At 44.1% G+C, this 24,637-nt stretch overlaps 1 protein-coding gene and 1 long non-coding RNA gene across 10 annotated transcripts; both read right to left on the bottom strand.

Moving 5' to 3' along the window:
* Positions 1–1,481: 1,481 nt before the first annotated feature.
* LOC139806908 (uncharacterized) lies at positions 1,482–9,719 on the bottom strand. Of its 5 annotated transcripts, none has more exons than XR_011730391.1 (3): positions 6,608–9,719; positions 6,399–6,498; positions 1,482–6,084 (listed from the first exon to the last, which is right to left on the bottom strand). It is a non-coding gene; the product is annotated as an uncharacterized lncRNA (long non-coding RNA). The 5 variants fall into 5 exon arrangements; XR_011730394.1 differs by having other exon boundaries at positions 1,482–3,038; XR_011730392.1 differs by having other exon boundaries at positions 6,399–7,318; positions 7,646–9,719.
* Positions 9,720–10,716: 997 nt separating this feature from the next.
* ENO1 (enolase 1) lies at positions 10,717–24,152 on the bottom strand. 5 transcript variants are annotated; one of them, XM_071767180.1, is made up of 13 exons: positions 23,798–23,850; positions 22,762–22,860; positions 20,131–20,224; positions 18,747–18,842; positions 16,305–16,363; positions 15,678–15,747; positions 15,361–15,494; positions 14,563–14,785; positions 13,097–13,294; positions 12,652–12,853; positions 12,178–12,286; positions 11,732–11,790; positions 10,717–11,195 (listed from the first exon to the last, which is right to left on the bottom strand). In XM_071767180.1, the coding sequence occupies exons 2-13, from the start codon at positions 22,816–22,818 to the stop codon at positions 11,126–11,128; spliced, it is 1,371 nt and encodes a 456-aa protein (XP_071623281.1). In that variant the 5' UTR covers positions 22,819–22,860; positions 23,798–23,850; the 3' UTR covers positions 10,717–11,125. The 5 variants fall into 5 exon arrangements, with proteins under 5 accessions (XP_071623281.1, XP_071623282.1, XP_071623283.1 ...); XM_071767181.1 differs by lacking the exon at positions 16,305–16,363 and adding an exon at positions 16,654–16,712 and having other exon boundaries at positions 23,798–23,849; XM_071767182.1 differs by lacking the exon at positions 22,762–22,860 and having other exon boundaries at positions 23,798–24,152.
* Between the last annotated feature and the right edge of the window lie 485 nt (positions 24,153–24,637).

The following is a 24,637-nucleotide window of genomic DNA, read 5'->3' as shown; positions in this document are numbered from 1 at the left end:
CATGGGAACTGGTTTCACTCAAGAGAAAGGCACACCCAGGGAGATCTGAGGTCTGTACATCAGAGGAATTTACTTCCTCACCCTGAACATACAGCACAGATTTATCCCTAGCCTGGCTTCAGGGACATTGCCACCAGAGGCTGAGACACAGCGTTGATTGTGTTCTAATAACTAATTTAGATAAGTGTCTAAAAAGGCACATCAGTTAAATGTCTGACACAGCCATTTTGGAGGCTACACTTAAGCTGTCCTTGATAGAGGCTGATTCCATCTCTTCTATTTTCTCTGCTAATTACAATTTCATGTTCCTTGGTCTCTGGATGTGTGCATTAAAAACTGCACAAGTTGCCAGAGCAGCAGCTTTGCCTTCAGCATTATTCAGTCACTGTCTCCGTGATGGGAAAATTCTCCACATCCTCTCTTTCTCTTTCTCTCCCTCTTTCTTCTTCCTCAAACCTCCTGGTGATCACATCACCATGCAATGATTAGAAGTATTTACTCACAGCATCTTGCTGTAGTTTGTTGTTAAACAAAATAAGCATATTTTTTGGGAATTTCCTCCTGTATTTGTTAACTAACATCTGTGTACCCCCTGGAATTTGTACAAATTAACCTGCAGAAGACGGTGATTACTCTTTTTTTTTTTTTTTCTTTTTCTTTTTTCTTTAGGCAAAGGTGCAGCCCTCCCTGTAGACAATAATAAACCAAGATTAAAGTTTATCCTGTAATCTTCCACCAACTAAAGTGGCACAAGGTTTAGTAAACACAAAGAAGACCAAGGAAGACCCCCGTCCTGCAGAGGGAGGTTGTTGCTCCTCTGTCTGGTGACTGCAGATTTTCATTCCAGTGGAGAGGGATTGATGGTGAGATGGCTGGGCGTATTCTACATGTACAATGTTTTATATACATATAGATTGTCTATATGAGAAGGTAGCAGGTCTCTAACAAGGCAGTTTCTGACATCTTTGCAATGTTGCATGCATCTATCCCTCAGCACTCCTGGGAGGTATAAAATTGCTGATGCAGGGAAAGGCTAATTGGCCAAATCCACAAAGAGACTTAAATTCCAACATGCCACATAAGGTATCTACACACAAAATGTTAATCCTCAAAATCCTGTTCCTTACCCTTGGATATTTCTAAATATCTGATGTAGCAATATTTCTGCTATCTGAGTGTTCTGGAACTGAAATGCTGCTCCTGCTGCCAGCTGGAAGTGCTTCTGTCCTCACCACACACAGGGGCACACCAGAGTCCCAGCAGTACTACACCCATAGGTGTTCATCCCAAAGCCCCCTCTCAGGTGGTCGCTGAAGGCTGCAATGTGCCTTTCAGGTGAGCAGAAAACACCCAGCATTGCTCCTGTCTGCTCTCCCACCTTCCCCACTCTCACAGCCCTCCTACTCCAAGCTGCTCTGCCAGCTCCTGTCCTGCCTCTCAGCTGCTGTTCTGCTGGTCACACACTGAGGCAAAAGGCATCGTAGAAATATCAAATCTTTGTTGTTATTTGTTGTAGAGAAGTACAGAAAAATACTCCAAAAAATCCCCAAAGAAACAAAACCAATCTGTGGCAAAATACCACTTAGTGAACAGAAAGCAGGCACTGCTGCAAAAGGAAAATCACTTTTAGACAACATAGGTCATCAATAAGTGAAGAATTAAAATATTTCATGACAACTTTGCTGCCAAATCCAACAACTGATGTGGATAGAGACAAATATCTGTAGTGCATCCAGCAAACCTTAGAAACAGTCTTGAAGCAAATAAACACATTTGCATAACAGGGACATGAAGTGTTTCTGGATATATTAGTATGATGCAAGAAGAATTCTTACCCTGGGTAGAGGAGGATTATACAGACAGCTCTGGACTCCTTTCAGATGCTGATCTCTTTCCTGCATGTGCATAACACTTTTCTGACACTTTTCCTTTAGCCGCAGAGTTTACTCTCAGTGTATTAGAGACCATGAACTTCTCTGTTCAGGCAGTAGCCATGGAGGTTTATTACACAGCCAACAGACTTCATTCTGGCCTAAATTGTTTTTTCTTTATAGCTTTAGACAAAATTTCTTTCTTTCTTTCTCCTTTTTTTTTTTTTTTTTGGCTCTTGCATCTATTGTCTCTGACACCCATATGGCAGGGTATGGGACTTTTAGTTACATTTAACTTTTAGAAATTCTCTCTCTACAAATATGTTTTAACATCATGGTTCTTTGTTTTAATGACAGACACTTTGCCAACTGAATGACACAAAAATCTATGAGGGGAAAAAAACCTAACCAGGAATGATAAAGTCAAAAACCATCAATCCTGGGAAGGCTGTGAACATCATTTCAACCCAACTAGTTAAAATGAAGGAGATTTTTTTTTCCACTGATTCTACAGTCATGAAATTACAAACCAGTCATGACCATGACAGATGAGTCAGGTTCTAACCTCAGCAATGCAGTAAAAACCCAGCTCTAATGAAACAGGCAAATGTCAATACAGTGATTAGCTTGGAAGATAATATTCTGAGGCTTTTACAGATGACCTAACTCCACTCACAGAAAAGGATTATATTCTTGCTTTCCCTTTGTAGTATCTGAATACCAGATCTTTAACAGAAGACTCTTTGCTTTGAGGGTTTTTCTGTTTTGTTTGCTAGAGAAATCTCAGGAATTTAAAATCTTTCACACATATTACTGGAGAACTTTTTGGAAGGCTCATAGTGCTTGAAAGACAATCCACTGGATGGTTGTGGACTCCTCACTGATACAGTTATGTCTGTATAAAACTGGCTATGTGGGTTGCAGTGAAACCAAAAGTAATGTAAATGAGATTTAAATCAATTTGAGCATATTCACACACATTCAAGTTCACACAAAATCACCAGTGGCTGCACGGACTCTGTTACAAAGAATCACGTTAACCATTAATCTGATGCAACATTTCCCAGGCTGGAGAAACAAGTTACCAACATGGGGAGGCTAAAATGACAAATACCCCGGGATCAGCACCCTCGTGGTGATGGACTCTCTTGATGGTTTGCAGGTCCACTGGAAGAGGAAGAAGTGACTGATTATTTATCATAGGATGAGAACACAACCACTGCAGAGATCATGGCACCATGGTAACATATTCACACCCAGCTGCCACCTTGGTGGCTTCTTGCAGATTCTTGAACATGAGGCTCCTAAGGCACCTTTGAAGACATTTTCTTTTATCTAAAAAAAGTATCTTGTCTGTATCTTTGCACATGACTCAATCATTAGATCTTGGCTACGAAGTTTTGAATATATTCATAGCACATAAAACCCTGAAATTTCTGGCTTGAATATTCTAAAACATCCCAGAAATGTAAAGTGTTATAAATTATACTCCTCAGGAAAAAAAAAAAAAAATAAAAGAAATTTTTTCTTTTTATCTTTTAAAGTTTTTCCATTTCCCTGACTCAGACCATTTCCTAGTGGGTTCTGCATAATGAGTATTAGCAGAGGTTGGCTTACCACAGTGCCTAGTGAGACTCATTTATCAAAGCCCAGGATGTGCACCATCCAAAGGTAAAAAAAAAAAAAAAAAAAAAAAAAAAATCCCCTTGAAAATGAGTAAAAAATGTCATCCCTAACAATTGTTTCTCTCGTTTGTGTATGCTTGGGAATGTTCCAGTGCATGCAGTGAGGAGACAGAATGGCCATCTGCAGAACATGAAACGTAGCTAACGAGAGATTTGTACACCTTGAAAGTCACCAGTGCTGAAGCTGCAAATGACTAATGACAGCTTTTCCTCATGAGTGGGATTAATTGCAGCACCCCTTGATGCTTCTTTCTGTAGCCCATTATAACTGGGGATGGTTACAAGGTAATTCATTCTGTGATTTATTTACCAGATAAATCTAACAAAAAAACCCCAAATTTACTTTCAACTCAAACCAGCTTTTGGATAGTAATAAGGTCACAAATGTTTTCATTTAAGCAGAATATTGTAAAAAGGGTTCTGAGGCTCTGGGGGCTTTGGGTGGGTTTTTTTTTCACTGGCTTAGCAGGAAAAGGAATTCTGGAATCACTTGGTCTGACAAGGATCCTGCTAGACCACAGCAGTTACCAGTTGAGAGCAGGGGTGATGGGGGGAATGGAGACCTTCCCAACACCTACTGATACCCCTGCTGCCTGGGGAGGCTGGATCCCACTACTCTGGGAAGAACCCCCATTTTTTGGACACAGCTTTCCACCCCCAGGCTGGCAGGGAAGGTTACAGGGGGAATGACAAGAAGCCTGCCAGCACAATGGGACTACAAACAAAGGGGGAATCAAAAGGAGATGGAGCGTAGGCACCTCTGTGCCTTTTATCAAAGCCCAGAGCCAGGGCAGTGGGAGGAAGATCAGTCCACAGAGCTGTCTGATACATCTGAATCTCAAGGCCTACCTGCTTTCTGTTTGTTCAAAGGTTTGCTCTGGTATTTTTGAGCCATCCTCTATGGCTAATGTGGAAGACCTCATCTGTGCACTTACTGCATTTCCACTATAAATTCACTGCTTCTCCTTTAGTGCAGAAAGTAGTAAATGGATTTACAAGCTTCTCTTCTTGTCCTCAGTGACTGACTACACTTTAAACGGTTATAAATGGCCAAAGCATTCAAAGGAGAGAGATAGATTGATTTCAGATTTGCATTTTTGTCCTTCCCACTGCAAATCTGTTCCTCCAGGAGGAGGTTTCTGGCTCCCACCTCCCCATTGTAGCTGCTCTTTTCCCAGTGTTGCAAACACTACTCCCTTTGATGGTACATTTGAATGTACTTTTTTAAAAGGAGATAAAATAAAGTGATGGAAATGGGAAAATTTCCATTTCAAGGACCGTCTCTTTTTTTTCCCCCTCAGCACTTGTTATCTTCAAAGCACTGTACAAAATCGACTGATGAATTCTCCCAACCTTGCTGGAAAGTGTCATCCGTCCCATGGGACAGGTGAGACAAGTGAGCAATAGAGAAATAGAACAACACATCTGAGCTCTGAAAATAAGGCTGGGGCTGGGCAGAGCTCACAGGCTCCTGGCCCCTGTGTGGGGACTCTGCTTCAGACCTGTACCTGCACTTTTCAGCCTGAACACCTGGGCAAGAAGATTTTTTTTTTTTCTTTCTTTCTTAACAGAGAAATCTATCTGCCTTCCTAAAGACAGAAGGCTTTTCTGTTTAGGGACTGACAGCAGGTTCAGGCTGTACATGCCTAGAAACATCTGCTCTCTGGATTTTGGTGGGAAAATAAACTTGTAGACTCTGAAATCCACTATTCCCACTGTCAATGATTTTATTACTTCACGGAAGCCACACTATACATCTTTCAATCAATGCTTATTGCAGGAGATAAGAGAAGAACCCGAATACTACAGAGTATAAAACCCAAAGGTTAGGATTTATTTAAAGCAGTGCAGTAAAATGTATCAGTCAATGGAGGATCAGGGCAGCAGCCTGGAGCTTTTCTTTCCCAGCTTTTGTTTGCACACCTAGAGTGCATCAGATCTGATAGCTCTTCAGTCCCTCTTGAGGACTGAGAGAGGGAACACAAATGGATCTCTCCCTCACTGTACAAATGACCAAACCTGGACTTCCCAGGACAGGGAGACAGATGCAGGGAGGGGTGATGTTCCCATGGGCTCAGAGAGCAGGCTGCAAGGGTTCTTGCATTTTATTCTCACACCCACCCACAGCTCATATCTACAAGGAAATAATTTTGCTCAGCCATACAAAGAGAACAGTAGTAAAAGCTTTCCAAGGGAGTGGTGGGACTAAGCTGGTGCCTGGCACAGCTCTACAAATCCTGCTGTGAAAGAGAGCATGAGGCCATTGCCTGAGATGCTGCTGCAGGGCAGGCAGGGCTGGCTGCCTGCCCAGCAGAGATCCTCTCTCCCTGCATCCCCCATCCACCCTTGTGTCTCCTTGCATTCTACACAGCAGCAGGAAAGCCAAAAATCCTCGTTCCAATGGGGAAAACACAGCAGCTGCACTCCTTTCATCCTCTCTTACTGGTCCTGGGCACAGTCGGGGGCTTTTGCCCTCTGGCTGATGAGCCCCTGGCAGCCCAGGAGGCTGCTGACAGCACTCTGTACATCTGTGAAGGAGCAGAAGGAATGCTCACTCCCACTGCTTCTTCCTCTCCAGAGACAGGGGAAAGTGGCATGGCTTGCCAAGGTCCCTTCCTGGGGACACCAGAGGACATGGCAGCCCAGGGCAAGCAGTGCATGACACCGCCTCCCCTGGAATGGTCAGGGTGCTTGCTGGATGCACTGAGACAGAAACATTTTCTGCACAGGGTGCTTAGAAATGTCCCTTGAGGTGTGCCCGGGATAAACAAGCAGGAATAAGAAAACCAGCAGTGAGTATAAAATTGTTCTTACCCACTTTACAGGCAGCTAAACCTCCTACCTTACAAGTCTTAAGGTTTCAGTGAGCTGAGCAGTTCCTGAAAAGAATAGGGTCAACCCACTCTTCAGTTGTAGTTTTCTTTTTTAAAAAAATCAATAACCTAAGGAAAAAAAAAAAAAGTAATTTATCACATTACTGAATGACATGAAGACTGGGGAACAAAGGTAAACAAGGATGAAGCATGGACACTGAGGAATCCAGATCATCACCCAAGCCAGCATCACATTATGGATACAAGTCAGGCCCGTGTCCTCAGGGGACAGGGGTGTCCTCTCCAGGTGGGTGATCTGAGAGCTGCTGACTGCACCAAACAGAACTAGGAAGGTTGCTGTACTGCTGTATTTGACACAGTTGCTGGAAGACAGGGTCCAGTTTTGATGTCCACTATATTAGAAAATAAATGAGAAGGCTCCACAGGTGGTTCAAAATAACCAAAGGATTGGAAACCATGCCTTGGACTGACAGCTTCAGTTCCTGAGAGTGAAGGTCATGAATGTGGTGCTAACTCCCTACCAGGGGCTAACATCTAGGGAGAAAGGCAAACAGTGAATCATTCCGTTTCTCATTCATTAGAGAGGAATGGCAACATTCCTTCCTGTCCAGAACAAACTCTGGGAGAGGAAATTAATACCAAGAGCAGGTTGGGCTACAAAGCAGAAAAGTTACCTTCACAAACCTAGAAATAGAGCCAGGGGGTAATGGGAGATCTTTCCCACTCCAGCTCTTCGCATCTCTCCATTACATATCCTGTTACCTGAATAGCTCCTGTGCTGCCTGCCTCTCCTCTCTGCTCATCACTCATCTCTTCTGCCTGCTTCTTACTTCAGATCTGCTTTTAAGGCCGCCTGCTATTCTCAGAATAGCCTCCCAGTTCGTGTTTGCTAAGCTGATGCCTCCTTCTGCTCCAAAGAGTGCCATCCCTGCAAATTATTACAGTAATAAAGACACTGGCTGTGCTCCATTTGCACTGCTATAAAGCACAGCTTTCGAGCAGGAGCTCCATGGGGACAGTACAGAAAGGTGAGGAGCTGTGCAGCAGGATTCAAGCCCTGATTAAGGAGCAGACATATCTCTCCCCCCTTCCATCACTGCAGGTTTAGGTCTTGATTTTCAGCAATCAAATCTTGTTCCCTGTTCGCTTATTCCCCTCACTCCAAACACACACACAGAGTCCCCAGTCATTCACTTTTCTCTAACACACTTTAAATTCTTATCTATAAACCACAGCCCCATATTTCAGCACTTACCCATTCTGGTCTCCTTTCTTCTTTTGCAGGTGACTCCTTTCAATGCTGTAGCCTCATTAGGTAGAGCCTGGATCCTCTGCAGCTGGAAGCACCTTGCTGATCTGGCCCAAATACTCTCTGAGGTTTAACTTGAAAGCTTTCTCTAGCTCTGGTTTGATGAGACAGGTGTGCACAGCATCTGACATTGTGGGATTGACTAACTGGGGTAGGGAGGCATAATACAGTTCAACAAAATCTGACTTTAGGTTTTGATTTTAGAGTCCAAGCAATAATCCTCTAGCCTTACCATTTTTGCATGCAATTTCCTGATTTAGACATGACAGACCTGGTAATTGTGTGGGTAACTGTTCATCACGTGCTGAGAAAGAGCAAGGTGTGCACAACAATGAATTAATACCTGGGCTTCATTTGCAAGATTATTAACCAGCAGAAAGAGAAGGCTCTTTTGTCAGAGCTGGGACCATTCTATTCATCTGAATAGGATTTCAGCCCAGGGTGCCAGGTTCTTTCCCCCCCAGGTTTGTGTTGCTGCACACAAGTCCAGCAGCCCCTATGCCAGCCCCTACTCATGTGAGCTGGACTGCCATTTAGGGGTTAATTACAATTTCTGGCAACTGATGACCTGATTTCCCATCTCCTTCTACTGCTTATTAAATCCCCAGGTGTAAATACAGAAGTCCAGGTAAGGGGGGGTTGAGAATTTGGACTTTGCTTTCTGAAACCCCAGGTGAGAAACAGCTGTGTTATTGCTTTCTGGCATGGTTCTGCTAAAAAGGTTCCTAAACCTTTTTCCACATATTACAAGCTTGCCTCTTTGACAGAAGAAAAATCCCTTGATAGGATTTGTGTGTAATTAGCTGGTTTATTCATTTCACAGGTCTGATTCAGAGATCAGCTATGTGTGAGAAGTACACCAGGTTTCCAATCTGGATGAAGTGCAACCATCTTAGATCAATGCCTTATGAAAACACAAATATGTGTGCTAGGAGGAATTTACCATATGCTGAGCTTGGGCTGGCAAATTTGGTATTTATGGTAAAGCCCTGAAGAAGAGCCTGAGACAAGAATCTCATAAGGAGAAACAGTTGCCAGCTGCCCAACAAAGGGATGTTTTATTGAACCAGTTAGGAGCTTGGTTTCCATAGTCAGCTGTGCCTGTGTTTGTAGGGTGTTTTTAAGGAGCATTCGTGGTGTTGCAGCTTCTCCAGACTTGACACAAGATGTTTTGGAAATGCTAACAGCAGGTGAGTCTTTCTAGTTAAAAAACATTAATAGACACTAACAAAGCCAGGCTTTGTAATCATCTGTCCTCTCAGTGCTTTCACAGCTCTTACTCACACTAGTACTAGGCAGATCTAACATCTCCCAACAGAACTCACACCTCTCCAGTCTGGCTTTCTCCTCACAGGCACTCAGAGCCCTTGCCCTCTGATGGCAGAGCACTGGTGTACAGGCTTCAGGGATGTAACAGGTCTTACCCCTCTGTACTTCCTACCAGCAGCTTTTCAAATAAAATCTGAGTTGTTTTTTTTTTCCCAAGCTAGAACAGAAAATATTCCTTAAAACCCAAGGTTTAAGGGAAATAACACGTATCCTGCAGCACCACTGGCTTTAAATGCGCTGTTTCCATCTTGCTATTTTAAAGATTCAAGAGAAAAAATTGACTCGCAAGACATCCCATGTCCACAGCGGGGCACTGCTGTGCTCCTCACGGATCATCAACATAGCCACAGGTGATCCTGCAAGGGAAGAGAAAAAACTTGGAGGTCTTCCCTCATTTATCACAGAGGTAATTCAGCTTTCTGAAGTGAAAGACCAGCACAACACTCATTGAAGCGATTCAGAAACAGTTATTTTTCCTTACGTATCTGCCATTAGGGAAAACAAAACTAAAGACCATAAGCAACAAGAACTGGTTTATACCACCCCTTCCTCAATTATGCAAGAATTTGCTTTGTCCTGCCTGGTGACCATTCCTGCTCTGTTCCCCACTCCCCAGCTCTGACAATGCTGCTCTGACACAGAGCAAGAGAACAGCAGTGGTGACAGAGCCACTGAACAATCTCTTGGCACATTCCAGGAAAAGGAACCCTCCTCTAAGTGGAGAAGGAACTCATCTCCAAGAACATAAGCACTGACTTGAGGGTGACCCATACACTTACCTTCTTGGCCAAACTGGCAGCTCTGCAAACCAAACAGAACAAAGGGGTTTGGAAATAAAAATATTTGCTCATGAGCCTTTTGTTTCTGGCCATCTGTTCTCACATAGCTAGAAATCCCCTCAAGTCTTTTTTTCCACCCCAAGGGAAATTCAGCACCTAGTACTACTAGGGCAAAATTTAAAGAGCAGCTATGAGATCATCTTTCAATTACACCTTTTATTAGTGATATTAGCAAAGATAAAACAAATGCAGCAGTTAACACAGTTTTGCTTTTAATTGAACACAGCATCTCACTTGTACCATGTTACATGAAAGTATCACCATCTCCTAGAATCACTACTTTCAAGCGTAGCTTTCCCTTTTTTCTCTTCCTGTTCCACAAGTCAGATCCCATTGAACTCCACCTGCTGCTAGCAACAGCAGATCAAGATGGAGGTTACAAATTCACTTTTAACATAGTTAACACCATCTCAGCCTCCTGCTAAATGCCAAGGGTATCACCAGAGTTTTTTCAGCATTACTCTGACAAGACTGATAAGCAGACATCTCTGACAGTGCATGATAAAGGTTAATCACAGCATTTGTCAGCATACACCCCATCTTTCCTAAGTGAAGGAAGACCTTCAAGTTTTTTCTCTTCCCCTGCAGGATCACAACAGATCTAAGAGCAAGAAAGCTATTCTTAGTCCCCCTTCCCAATTACTAAACATATTTTTGAAACCACTTCTTGATAGCAGGCACATAGATAGCGCTAATTCTTTGACCATTTGTCACAAAGAATTTAAGTCCTCTCTGTGGCCAGTTACAGCAGCAGAACTTTTGATCCCTAAAGCCAAACATCAGAGTACGGTTATGGAGAGGCAGTATTCCTGCTCCTCAGCCTCCCCCGAAAGGAACTCAAAGCCACACTTTGTCAGGTTGTTTGATGCTTTTATTTATCACATGTAAAACCACTACTATTTCTGTTTGCAGGTACCTCTTGCTGTGCTGCAATGCACAGAGCTCCAAACATTGAAGACCAGACAAGCAAAGAAAGAAACCAAGGTGTTTATGCTCAAAGTCACAAGGTCATGAGCCCAGAGGGTGGTGTTAATACACAACCCCCCCCCCTCAACAGGGACTGTTCTACAAAAGCAAAGCATCACAAATAACAGATCAGAGTTGAACATACTAGGTGAAGTAATCATCTAGAGGGGGAAAGGACCTGCAAACCAGTCTTTCTCCTTCAGCTGCCCTTATCTTACTAGTACAGGTGATTGTTATCTAAGTGGATGACTAACACTTTAAACCAGAACAGGGGGTGGCTGATCCAAACAGCTTATTTGCCACGAGGGTTCCTGAAGTTCCTTCCAGCGAAACGGGCCTTGCTGCCAAGCTCCTCTTCAATTCTGATGGAAAGGGAAGAGAGTACTGGGTGTGAGCAGAGTGCATACCTCCCACACCAGCACAGCTGCTGGCATGATGCTAAATCCTCTGATCTACCTGGCACTGGACTTTGCCACCGAGTCACAAGCCAGTTCCCACCAAGCAACTTCAGTTACATGCACATTCACTGCTGCACTGGTCAGCACCACCCATCCCATGCAGCTCCACTCAAACACATTAAATGCTTGCCCAAGGGAAGGGCACCGTGCAAACAGAAGGACGTCTCCTGTCTAGTGTCACAGAATGCTCTGTGTGATATTTCCTTTTAGTGTGGCTGTTATTGTCACCCATCCATCTCCTCACTCAGCCTACAGACAGCTCTGCAAGCACAGCACCAGCCCAAAGGCACCCCTGCCAGTGTCAGTTTATGTCCTTAAGCTGCAGAGTGTCTCTGAGACACAAAAGACCCATGTGTGCCTCAAATGCCTTAGTGGAACACTCCTTCTGTGTCAGGCTATGCCCTCGTAACCCGCCCCCCCCCCCCCCCCCCGAGTCTCACCTCAGCAGCTGGTTGTACTTGGCTAGACGCTCAGATCGGCAAGGGGCACCAGTTTTGATCTGAAAGGGAAATCAGAGATATTGAAGAACTCCAGCACAAATAAAGCCACAGGTGCCAAGACAATCCTGGTCAACTCTGTTTAAAGTAATAAGCACAATCACAAGCTTTATTTCAGCATCAGACTGACAGGATAGGACTTGGGAGCAACAAGCAATGTTCATTTACTACCAGCTTTAGGATCAGAAAACACTGATACACCCACTGGAGTTTATTTTTTTAACATTAGTGGTTGAAGGTGAGTTTACACAAGATACCATGTTCCCTGGTCACTCCCAACAAGAAATCCACATGCCTTAGATCAGAACATAGCCCATCTACTGAGCAGCACAGCTTCATCACCAGATTATCTCATCAAACAAAAAGGCAAATCTACAGCAGATACCAACCTGACCAGTGCAGAGACCAACTACCAGGTCAGCAATGAAGGTATCTTCTGTTTCTCCAGACCGGTGACTCACCATCACACCCCAGCCACTGGACTGGGCAAGCTTGCACCTAGAAGAGATAAAGAGATAAAGCTCCACACCACTGCCACATGCTCAGCCTTTGCTCTGGTGATGATGGCTTAGGCAGGTTGGACCCACTCTTAGGTTCATGCTGGGGCTAGAAGCACGTGAAAAAATAGTGATAAAGAGCTGCTTTTACACATGCTTAGACCCAGTGAAGTTGTTTGATGTGCTTTTACCTTCAAGACTTTAAGGCCTTAAAGGTACAGGCTTCCTTGTCACTATCCTCTATTAGTTACCAATTCACAGATGCCCAATCAATAGATTTCTGTTCCATTAGCTCCACTCAATACATTCATCTCCCTCAATTAGAGGATCTCCTTCCCTGGCACAGCTAAGAAGAAAAGAACTTACGCTTGCAGGGACTCTGTAACAGAGCCAATCTGGTTGACCTTAAGAAGGAGGCAGTTGCAGGCTTTCTCCTCCACAGCCTTGGCAATACGCTTGGGATTGGTCACAGTCAGATCATCACCAACAACCTGGATGCCAGCACTGGCAGTGAACTTCTTCCAGGCAGCCCAGTCATCCTGGTCAAATGGGTCTTCAATGGACACCACTATACAGAGATACAAGGAGCTTTAAGACAATGTTACCCTGAAAGGTCTTTTTTTAAAGCAGTGGTACCAAAATGCTGTAGCCAAGTACTACCCAGCTCAAAGAATATTCCTAAGACTCCTAAGAGGCTACCTGCTTGTCCTGCTCTTGATCCCTCTCTTATAAAAGAAGCTGCACCCCAACCCTTCAGTAATCAACCTGTGTTCACCACTAACACCACACTTCTTGTTGACACACCACTTACAGGGGTAGTTCTTGACAAAGCCCATGTAGAGGTCAGCCAGCTGATCAGGAGTAATGTATCTGCTGGGATTATCAGGGGATTTGAAGTCCAGGTCATACTTTCCATCACGGTAGAACTCTGAGGCAGCCACATCCATACCAATGACAATCTTTTCAGAGTAGCCAGCCTTGCTGATAGCAGTCTTCAGCAACTCCAAAGCTGAAACATAGTAAAGGCATTTTTATGCTGTCCAAAAGCTGTCCATTTATCACCAATAAAACATTCACTTGGCAAAGAATCTCCACATCAGCCCAAAGGCTGCAGAGAAAAGGTTCTTAAACTCTCCCATTTTTGAAGTGACTGAAACAAGGTATAACTTTAATACTGCTTTTAGCTTGCAATGCCCTTGGAGACACCATTATGGGATCTCCATAATCTCTTCAGGCTGGACTGCATGTCAGCCCAGAAAACTTAATACTAGGTGATACTACATCCTCTTTCAGCTTTATGCATGTGGGCAGGAAGCAGTGACTGTACTTTAATCTCTTTTAGCTCCAGATCAGATGTTGATCATGAAAATGCTGAGCATCCACACCCTGACAGGCAGGGTGATACACAGCCTGCCTCTGCACAGGGCACCCACTTGGCATACTCCTCATGCACATTCTTGTGCAGAAGAGGGAACAGAACTGCTCAGCAGGAGTCTCTGGATACTACATACTATGCTACACTGTTTGGCAGAGACCAGCAAGGCTCTCCCAATCAGCCCTCACTCAAAGCCAAGCAGCTGGATCAGCCAGGCTGTTTACAGTAGGAAGCTTAATGGTTTTGTTTGGGTTTCCGTATGTGTGGTTTTAAGATGATAACATAGTACAAACTGCAAAAGCAGCAGCTGCCAGCAACATATATTCCTTGGAATATAATAGTTATTCAAGGCTATCTTCACTGATGTGCTAGGGTACAGACCTAGCAACAGCTGCATGTGACAGTATTCCTAAGCAGCTGCAGACTGCCGATTCCTGATAGCTGCTGCATACTCAGGACCTGCAGTGTCATAAAAACCAACACAGTTCAGAGGCCACCTTCAACAATAATGTAATTAACAGCTTTGAAGCAACAAGCAACTTAAGAGTTCTCATTCTACTTGAGTATCTTATATCATATTCTACTGGCTTATCTTCATGCACTCCTACACATGATCAGGCATAGCTCAAACTGTTTTCCTCCTTTGTCAGCACAAAAACTCCACTAAACTGACTACTGATTTGGGGGAAACCTGCAATCCATGTACACATTTCCACACCACTTTGCAACTGCAAGTGAGTAAGATCCTCTTAAGCTTCTACAGGAATGAAACAGCAGTAAGACATTCAAATCAAAGTCATTCTGTCAGGCTGCATAAACTGATGTCCACTTATACTGGACAGGTACGTTCTTCACTCTCTGGCTCTCTCATTCACCTCTTCTCACACTTAGCTTAATCTTACCTTCTTTATTTTCCAGGATGTTGGGGGCAAAGCCACCCTCATCACCCACATTGGTTGCATCCTTGCCATATTTCTCCTTGATGACATTCTTAAGGTTGTGATAGACCTCTGCACCGATGCGCATTGCCTCCTTGAAACTGTCAGCACCCACAGGGAGGATCATGAACTCCTGCATAGCCAGCTTATTGCCTGCATGGGAGCCACCATTGATCACATTGAAAGCCTTGGAGTAACAAGAAAAAAAAGAAAAAAAAAAGAGGAAAAAAAAGAAAAGAAAAAAAAAGAAAAAAAAGAAAAAAGAAAAAAAAGAAAAAAAAAAGAATAAAAAGAAAAGGAAAAAAAAGAAAAGAAAAAAAAAGAGAAGAAAAAAAAAGAGAAGAAAAAAAAAGAGAAGAAAAAAAAAGAGAAGAAAAAAAAAGAGAAGAAAAAAAAAGAGAAGAAAAAAAAAGAGAAGAAAAAAAAAGAGAAGAAAAAAAAAGAGAAGAAAAAAAAAGAGAAGAAAAAAAAAGAGAAGAAAAAAAAAGAGAAGAAAAAAAAAGAGAAGAAAAAAAAAGAGAAGAAAAAAAAAGAGAAGAAAAAAAAAGAGAAGAAAAAAAAAAGAAAAAAAAAAAGAAAAAAAAAGAAGAAAAAAGAAAAAAAAAGAAAAAGAAAAAAAAAAAAAGAAAAGGCAGGTTAGAATGTCTCAGAGCAAATTGCTAACTTAGACTCTCCAGTCTCTAAAAAACTTGATCCAAGCCCACCAGTCATCATGAAACACCTGCTCAGATCAAGTCTCCAGCTACCCCTATCAAGACTTACTGGAACTGGAAGAATGACATCTGTATTCCCAGCAAGGTCAGCAATGTGACGATACAGGGGGACACCCTTCTCAGCAGCACCAGCTTTGCATACAGCCAGAGATACACCCAAGATGGCATTGGCACCAAATTTAGCTGCAATAGGAAGCAATTATTTACAGAAGTGTCAGAAAAAGACTTAGCAATACCTGCACTATCATCTTGGCTACATGTGCAACATATGCCACTCACTGACCATTGTTTCTGGTAATGTAAGAGAGAAACCTATACACCAATCTTCATCTTTTCACACCTCACTGAAACGAACAGCCCACTTACATTTGTTCTCTGATCCATCCATTTCCAGCATCAGTTTGTCAATCTTTTCTTGCTCCACAACGCTGAGTTTCTGCAGAGAGAAGCAAGAAAAACACTGCTTGATCCCAAACATTGCTTGGATAATTCTCACCCACCCCCTGCATTTTTATGTCCCTGGCAGGCACCAGTAACTGTCCAAGGGCAACTAGCAACAGCTAAAGAGATTAGATCTTGTCATTACCACACTGCAGCATCTTCTGGTCATGTCCAGCAGACCAAGGCTGACAGATTCATATCCACTAAGATTCCTTTCCAAATTAGGCAGCTTGAATAAAACCCAGTCCCTCCCTATTATTCAGCCACCCTTCGAAGCATAAAGCAGTTTGTATCTTAACTACACACTACTGAAGCTCCCAGGTGCTTAAGGATTTCTGCACACTGCAACAGTAGGTTGCTAGAGTTATTTAATTGTTAGATATGCAGTCATTAAGTAAAGCAATTACTGTAGGTCAGTTTGTTCACATGCACTCCCATACACTCCCTACCACGTAATACAGTTCCTGCAACTGTCTCTAGCAAGAAAACCCATCAGTTAGGAGACACTGGACTGACATGAACTGATGTTAGCAGAAGACAGATTGCTCCTACCTTGCTAATCAGTGCAGGTGCAATTGTTTTATTGATGTGCTCAACAGCTTTTGAGACACCTGTAAGGAACAAGCAAATCAGACACTGGTCAACCACAGCAGCTCTGCAGGTGTTAATAGATGATCTCAGTAACAATCAAATCTCAGAATACCACCTCATGCTGTTCAAACCCCAATCCAACCTGAGTTTACAGCCAAATCTGAACACTGAACAGAGGTCACCTCAACTGAATGGACGTTGCATGAAGTAAGCATCATCTAGGAATGCCTGCTGCAATGTTAGTTTGCAAGACCATGCACTGGAGAAATTCATCCAAGTGACAAGGTTGCACTGAAAGCACATCCATTACCTGTGTACATAATGCTGTCCCCAGGAACTCGTTAACATATTTAACAGCTCTGGATACACCTGACAGAAGCGAAATGGACAAGAGAATCAAGGAAGAGATGAAGACCCACAGCTAAAAACAGTGGCAGTCATGCAAGCATGAGAAAAGGACACAAACAGGTAAACAGACCTACAAGTTAGCAAGTGTCCAATACTGAGCAGAATAGCAGAAACAGGAGGGCTCAAAGAGTAGAGGAAACTGCAACAGCCACTGGGGCTGGATGGAGTATTGCCATACTATCACAATCACCACTGAGGACCCAGACCTCAAGTGGCTGAGTAACAGCATTTAGGAAAGGCTTTAGGATAGGCTGCTCATATCCATCCATAGAATGGATGAGTAAGGGGAAAGAAAAAGGCTTCCCAGAAGTTAAGCATGCAGTACCTCAGGCATTTCACTATCTGCCACCACTGTGTAACAGCTAAACGATCACCTTAGCACATTTTGCACTTGGTACAATGCTGAAGTACACTGTCTCTGTACCTGGATGCAGGCACAGAAATGGATTGTCTGCTTTTGCTTTGGGCAAGGAATAAACCATGAACACAGCGCCATCCTTTTAATCTACATTGACTCCCCACCGCATTAACCAGCAGACCTTGCTTCTGCCCCATAAGCAGAGACCATCATTGGCCAAATACCAATATTAGCCTAAGGAATACTGTCATCCATGTACAGTGTAAGCTTCAGAATAGGTAACTGCTAATTAAGTGTATCCCACTTGATGATTTTTTCATAACTCATGTTATTCCCCGCAGCTGACAAAAACTTTCAGCTGCAATAGCCTATTGAGGAAGCTCAGACTACTCTCTGGTTAAGCACCACAAAGAACTGCCTACAGGATCAGATTTAACATGTCTATACACACACACATTTAGCACACTGAGGTAAGCACATTTACTCTCCTCAGGGAAAAATACCTCAGGTAAACAGCATAAGCTCTTTGCAATACCCAGACATGTAGGAGTTTACTCTTTGTTAGAGCATAAATCTTGTCAAAGGCTTTCCAAGTTCAACTCAGAAGTTACTGAGAAGTACTGAGGCACAAAATATCTGCTTTCTTTCACCCAACTGGCAGAAAAGTTTGAAGACAAGTAACTCTCCCAGCCAAAAGTTGATTGCTTTTACTTGGAAGGCATCACAAATGCTTTTACAGCAGCCAGCTAGAAAGGAGTACTGACTATCTAAGCTTTCAGAGTACTTGAAATTACTATCAGAATCTTTACTAGGTAACGACATATGGATATTTATTTTCCCCCATACTTGTTTCCAAGCCACGTTGGTGACTTCCTGTGTTTCCTTTCAGAACAATCAGTCCCCAGACAAATAAAATATCACACCACTAACACAAACTTACGTATCCTGGCTATCAATAATAAAAGACAAAAAAACTGAGCTAAGCTTTAGCTATTGTGCAGTCCAAAACAAAAGCATCTTCCATGATTACCAGTGTAAAACTGCATGTTAGCTGTGGTCAGCAGCTGGCCTAAACCTCAGGTTTTAACAGGATTTAACATGCTGGGATCTAAGGAGTCTACAGTGCCAAAGCAGATACATTTTACAGTTCTTTGAAAATTTGGTTAGTGAAGAGAACTTGTGACGAGCTGCAGTAACACCAAGCCCTTAGGAGCAGGTGGTTGAGATGCTTTTCCAACATACTGCTAAAGCGCTCTGGACTCCAACATGCAGGGCACCAGGAGTGGCATAACACACTATGTCTGGGCATACTGTACTAGAGACATGATCACCTCATGGCCCTGCCTGAGCTTCATGCAGCCACCCATGGCAGCAGAGTCACCTGCAGCACTGCTGAAAGCAGTCTCACTCTGCATTGTCCCCTGGAACTCCCAGCAGGCTGTGCTACACCTCAGCCCCAGCCACACAGCCTATGTGCAGCATGCACTGCTGAACTCTTACTGCTCATCTCCACCATGTTTGCTTGCTTGTGCATAATATGGATGGCACTGTGTGTCCTCTAATACAATCTGGAGCGAACATATGCAGCAACACAGCCACTGCAATAGGCCAAGCTGGGTGTCAGGAGTCAGGTTTACCTTTCCCCAGATAGCGTGTCTTGTCATTGTCACGAAGCTCCAGAGCTTCATAGATCCCAGTTGAGGCACCACTGGGAACAGCAGCTCTGAACAGACCTGTTCACAACAGAGACAAAACTGTCTTAGCACGTTCCAACCCAGAAAACGTTCTTCATCTATACACAATCCCAACCTACCACATACTTCCATCCCCAGAGGTAACAGAATTGATCTCTAAACAGCAGCTCTGCTCACAGGGATCCTGCAAAATATCTATGAGTGTCCCACTCACTGATCAACACAAACCCAACTCCCTCATTCTCTGCCACTATTCATTTCAAGTGTTTAAGTTCAGAAAGTCACCCATTCCCCTTCCAAAAAATGTCTTTATTCACCGAATCTACTTTTGACCTCAGTCTGGATGACAAACTTAGATTCTTCTAAGGTATGACATACAAGGGACAACCAGGAGGCCTCTTTTGGTAATGTGAGTTCTGAACTCCTCTGACAACAGGACAACCACCCAGCCAGCCCATTCTTTCAGCCAAGATGCTGAAGTTTCTGAGCATTGTTCTGCCTGAGGTTCAAGATGCCAGCTTCAGTCTCCAGTCTTGCCCTTATCCTGCTACAGCAAAGAGCTTAGTAAGGGCAATCTCATTAAATGACTGCATTAATCTTTTGAGGCAGAAAAATCAGCTATTTTGTTTGTTTATTACAACTATTGTGTTTGCTCATTCCAGCAAACCATACTGCTGTGTGTTTGCACAATGCCTTTGTCAGATCCTATCAGCTGTGCAATGAACAACTAACAAACCAAGGGAAAAGTCCTACAATAATTAAAAATAAGATGTTATAAGTAAAAACCCAATTAAGCAAGTTGTTTAGTCATGCCTGCATACTTATGCACAGAACAACCCATTACCCACTGTTCAACTCTGCAGCAGAAGACTGTTTCATTATATAAAGTGACTGCTAGACAAATCAAGAATTAAGTGCAGTCACACAGAGCTCAGGGAACACTGAAAACTAAGGTGTGATTAGCAACCACTAAAGGACAGGAACTTGGCTTTGGTAACTGAGTTTGCAAATGCTATCCCAGTTTATGGTCAGGGCAGGGAAGGCAGGCTTGGATTAACACTTGCACAATTTAGACTGTGAGAAGTCACACTTCAAAAAAACCCTTCATTGTCCAGGCTAAGACCTTGAGCTCAGCAAATTCATCCCATTAGAGCAGGGTAGAGGATTTCCTGGAAGTCCAATAGCAAGCTCTGTAACATGTTGTATGCTTGGAGGAAAGACTAAGCACAATTCCACTGCTGGAACAGGAAAACTGGTATTCTTTTGACTGCCTCTTCAGCACTATCAGATACAAAACAGTAATAAACATCTACATCTATGGACTCACCTTTGTTAGTATGGAGGTCTACCTCAACAGTGGGATTCCCACGAGAGTCAAAGATTTCACGAGCCTGGATCTTAAGGATGGACATCTTTAACACCTGCAAAGAAAAATTTTGCATTAATTATAGAATGATTTGTGTAGAAAGGGATCTTGAAAATTACCTAGTTCGATCCCTGTGCCATGGTCAGGGACATCTTTCAGTAGGCTTGGGTTGCTCAAAACTCCATCCAACCTGACTTTGAACACTTCCAGTGATGGGCATCCACAACTTCTCTGGGGGCCCTCTTCCAGGGTTTTATTGCTCTTATGAAAAATTTCTTCCCAATATCCAAACTGAAGCTACCCTCTTTCAGCTATTTTCAGTTTGAAACTGTTAATCAATATTATTCAAAACATGGCTCTGAGCAATAAGCCTTTTTTTTTTTTTAAAAACCAAAGGGCAACCCACACACCTGCCTGCCCCTCCTGAACAGTTAATAACCATTGATTGCAGCACTCCAGTTCAGTGATTCATCTCAACTTTCAGCAACAGCAATTAGATCACAGTTTTTAAAAGAATCTAACTAGTAGTAGCAAATTGCTCTATTTGGATTGCTTGTCTGCTCTTATTTGGTGAGGTGACATTCCTTTAGATACCTCCAGAAACAAGGCTTCTGTTTTTCAAATGTTCTTCCCACCTTGGTTGGGGTGTCTAACTGTTCAACATACAACCTATGATAAAAGACTACAGTGCAACCGTCCTTAGTAAGCACAGCTGTTCAGAGCCAAATGTGACCCATCTTGAAATAGAAACAGTTACATATCTAATTAAAAACTTGCATTAAGAGTTACAACCCATCTTGAGTATTTACAGAAATAGCTTTTCCTCTTACAAGGAAGAGAAATCATGACAATCTTTTTAATACTTCCTTTTTCTTCCTTTTCACAGATCTATACACATTTTTCTTAAGATAAGTGCAGTAAGAAATCCCTTACGTAAGCTCAGCTACATTTTAAAAATCAAGTCATACAAACGCCTGTACAACATTGCCTGGCACCAAACCCAGCTCATCTGCAGAGAAGAAAGCTCAGCCTCAGAAGCAGAACTATCTGGAAGCCAGTCTTTTGGCAAGCCAGTGTGGGTGGTAACCCTGTTTACAGAAATGGTCATGAATTCTCTGCAGTTACTGCAAAGTTAACAAAAACAAAAAGACCTTAAAAATACTGTGTCCCCTCCAGCTGTCCTGCCTCCAAGAATTATATTGCGTAAAGCAGCTCAAAAATTGTAGTTACTGCCTGCTTTACAAAGACTCACATGCTGACAGATGATACGAATAACCTAGGAGGCAAAACAACTTGGTTCAAGATGGCCTTCATGCTGCCACTACTTAATCAGTAAATGACACAAGCTAGAAATAAATCCCTGCAACTCACCAGTTATCAGTCCCAGCCATGCCAACACCTATCTCCCTGCACCTGCACTGAGCAGTGCTGAACAGGAAGAATTTCCTATTTATCTAGAAAGGACATTCTGAGCTGGCACCTGCTATGCTTTACTTTCATTTTCAAGAACCACAGCTTTGTGACATTCAGTGCCTCATTCTTTGAAAGGACAGCCAGCTTGGAGGAAACTGTGATTGGTCACCTTCACAAAGGTGGCATTTCAGGCAGTGTCTGCCAGGTGTGACATGACTCAAGTGTCCTTGACAAGTGACCTCTCCAGCAGTCTGTCTTTTCTTTAGAGGGAGGCATTTCATAGCACTGCACCATTCCTGAAATTCTTCACACCTTTTTTTTTTTTTTGGCTCATTTTTCACCCCCTCCCCTCACTCTTGTCTTTAAGAAACAGTTTTCCCACTGAGCTATTCCCAGGTAAAAATCTGATGCTGCTTTGCTCACCAAAAGCCATGAATCACGTATTTTGAAAGAGAATACACGAAGTACAGAAAGTAAGAGTCATCCCATGCACACATCTAGGTGTGGAAATACTGACTGCAAAAGTTCAAAAGATAGCACCACCTTCCCCAGACCTTTGTACACAGTGATAGAGCTATTCAAACACACACAAATGCCAGAGCAGTGCTTAATGCATGCTTTGCCTTAAACCTTTTTTATAGTATTATCTGCTGGCAAGGTCAGTGTCTCCCTTTAGGAAAGGACACAGCAAATTTCCTGGACTTCTCAGGAACACACATTATTATCCAAATTGAGACTAAGTTACTGCCCACTGCACCACTGCCAGTCCTGAGTACTAGCTCATTATCAACTGAAATCCAAGAAATCACACTTATTCCTTGCTCTGACCCTCTGCTCTGCACAGGGAATGCAGTACTCCTAACACCTAAGGACTACTCCAACTTGAAATTATTTCCAGATATTTTGTTTGCAGCCAACTGTATCACCAAAAGCTGTAGTTGTGAACTATTTCACAGCCACATTTCTCTCAAGCCAAGACAGAGTCAAGACTTTCTGAATAGATTTGGCCACAGAAAGAACTATCCCAGTTAGTGCCTTATTACAGAACTGCAAATTTACATTAAAATTAAAGCTTCTGTAAGACTGCAAATCTCATACTATTGCCACTCTGAAAAAAGCTTACTACTCCTTGGACCTGTGACCTATTGCTGCAGCCCTCCTAAAAATACTGTATCTTACCAATCCTACTGATGAAGCCCTCCTAAAACCAGGACAAATATGGACCAATGAGGGCATCTTCCAGTCCTATTCCTTCCACGTGGTATTCACCTCTATGCTCTGCAACATGATGCAACACGTTTTAAGTAATGCCTAGCAGGGAATAGGTCACAGACATGTTGAACTACTTTCTCTTCAGGTTCTCTAAGATGGAAGCCTGAAAATGCATTGCCCCAATCTGTGGGTTTGGATGAAGAACTTCACTGCTTCCTGCCAGGCTCAGAAAGTCCCAGTCCTGCCCTGTGACTCAGCAGCCAAGTAACGGAACAGGACAAAGACCAAGATCCTCTCAGGCAACCCTGCACGAGGTGAACTGGTTAAAAGGCAGTTAATTGTTTCCACACACTGACATCCAGAGATGCACGTCAAGCTGTCAGGTGCTACTCCCCTACAAATGCTGCCTTGAGATAATAAGTATTAATTAACCCCACTGGGGAAGAGACCTAAGGCCCACGGGTTTGAGTGCTGAAATCAAACGTTAAATATTTGAGATGCAAAGCTGAAGGACATCCACCGCCACTACAGAGGGGAAGGTCCAAATCACGAAACGCAATCCCAGAGTGGCTGTTAATGATTAAGAGAGAGACGTTAAACTCCGTCTTTTCAAGAAGCCTTGACCCGCCGAGGTCCCCAGGGGATTTTACCCCTTACACACTCCCACCCCCACCCCCCCACCTCCCACACTGATGGGGCCCGGTCCGGCGCAGGCCTCCCCCCGCCCCCACGATGCGCCCGTTAGCACCCCCACAATGTCCAACACCCCCTCAGAGACCACCTGGAGCCGGCCTGACCCTCAGGCAAGGCCGCTGCAGCCCTATCTCACAGCCCCATCTCACGGGGGCGGCAGCGGCTCCTGGGGGAGAGGCTTTGAGGAGGGAGACGCGAAACCGCAGCTCTCTGGGACATCTCACCCCGCGTACAACTGCGGGAAAGGAGGGCTGAGCCACTAAGGCTACGCAGGAGCCAGCGGGCCGAAAGGCCGCGCCGCTACACTCACCTTTGGCCCACCAGCCCCGAACCGAAACACACAGCTCAGCGCCTCGCCTCAGACTGGGAAGGCGCAACGGCACAGCCGCCGGGCTATAGCCCGCCCCATGCGGTTGAACCGCCCACCGCCCGCTCCCCATTGGTCGCCTCAGCCCCTCTCCGCTCTCCCATTGGCCATCCCCGCCCTGCACCGCCCTCCCATTGGCTGCCGCTGCCTCAGGCCAGAGGCGGGTATGGCTGCGTGCGCTACGTGCCGCGGCGGAGCGGTTCGCCTCGTGGAAAAACCCAGCGAGGGCGGGGGCGGGGGCGGAGCCGCTCGTCCCGCCCACAGGCGCTGAGGGGCGGGAGGGAGGGAGGAAAGGAGGAAAAGAGGAAAAGACGAAATGGGATGGTGCTAGGGGGAGCCAGCCCTGAGAGGAGGTGGCCATGAGAGGAGCCTCTTCCTGAGGGGAGCCGGCCCTGAGGGGAGCCCCTTCCTGAGAGGAGGTGGCGGTGAAGGGAGCCCATTCCTGACGGGAGGTGGCCATGAGAGGAGGTGGCCCTGAAGGGAGCCCCTTCCTGAGAGGAGGTGGCCCTGAGGGGAGCCTCCCCTGAGGTGATCCCCCCCAGAGGGGAGACGGTGGGAACCCGGGTGTGCAGGAAAACACTTGCCCGCGCTGAAGAGTTTTTTTTTTTTTTTTTCCTCGTGTGACAAACCCTTGAACCTGTGACATCCACAGGGCTATTCTGTAGGCCTCTATATATAGCGCAAAGGCCTCCTTTCTGACCAAAAAAAAAAAAAAAAAAAAAAGTGGAGCCCAATCCCTAGCCCATGGAGTGGAAGACTGTCCGAAAATAGAGTGACTTGCAC

This window comes from Heliangelus exortis, chromosome 23, assembly GCF_036169615.1.
Source record: "Heliangelus exortis chromosome 23, bHelExo1.hap1, whole genome shotgun sequence".
In the NCBI taxonomy this organism is placed as follows: domain Eukaryota; kingdom Metazoa; phylum Chordata; class Aves; order Apodiformes; family Trochilidae; genus Heliangelus; species Heliangelus exortis.
This window is presented reverse-complemented; position numbering and strand designations above follow the sequence as displayed.

Coding starts and splice junctions, on each gene's coding strand:
- ENO1 (XM_071767180.1), bottom strand. CDS start 22,818: ATGCCCTCATTGGTCCATATTTGTCCTGGTTTTAGGAGGGCTTCATCA. Junction 16,364..18,746: donor GACACGCTATCTGGGGAAAG/GTAAACCTGACT, acceptor TGTTCCTTACAG/GTGTCTCAAAAGCTGTTGAG. Junction 11,196..11,731: donor AAGTACAACCAGCTGCTGAG/GTGAGACTCGGG, acceptor CCTTTCCATCAG/AATTGAAGAGGAGCTTGGCA.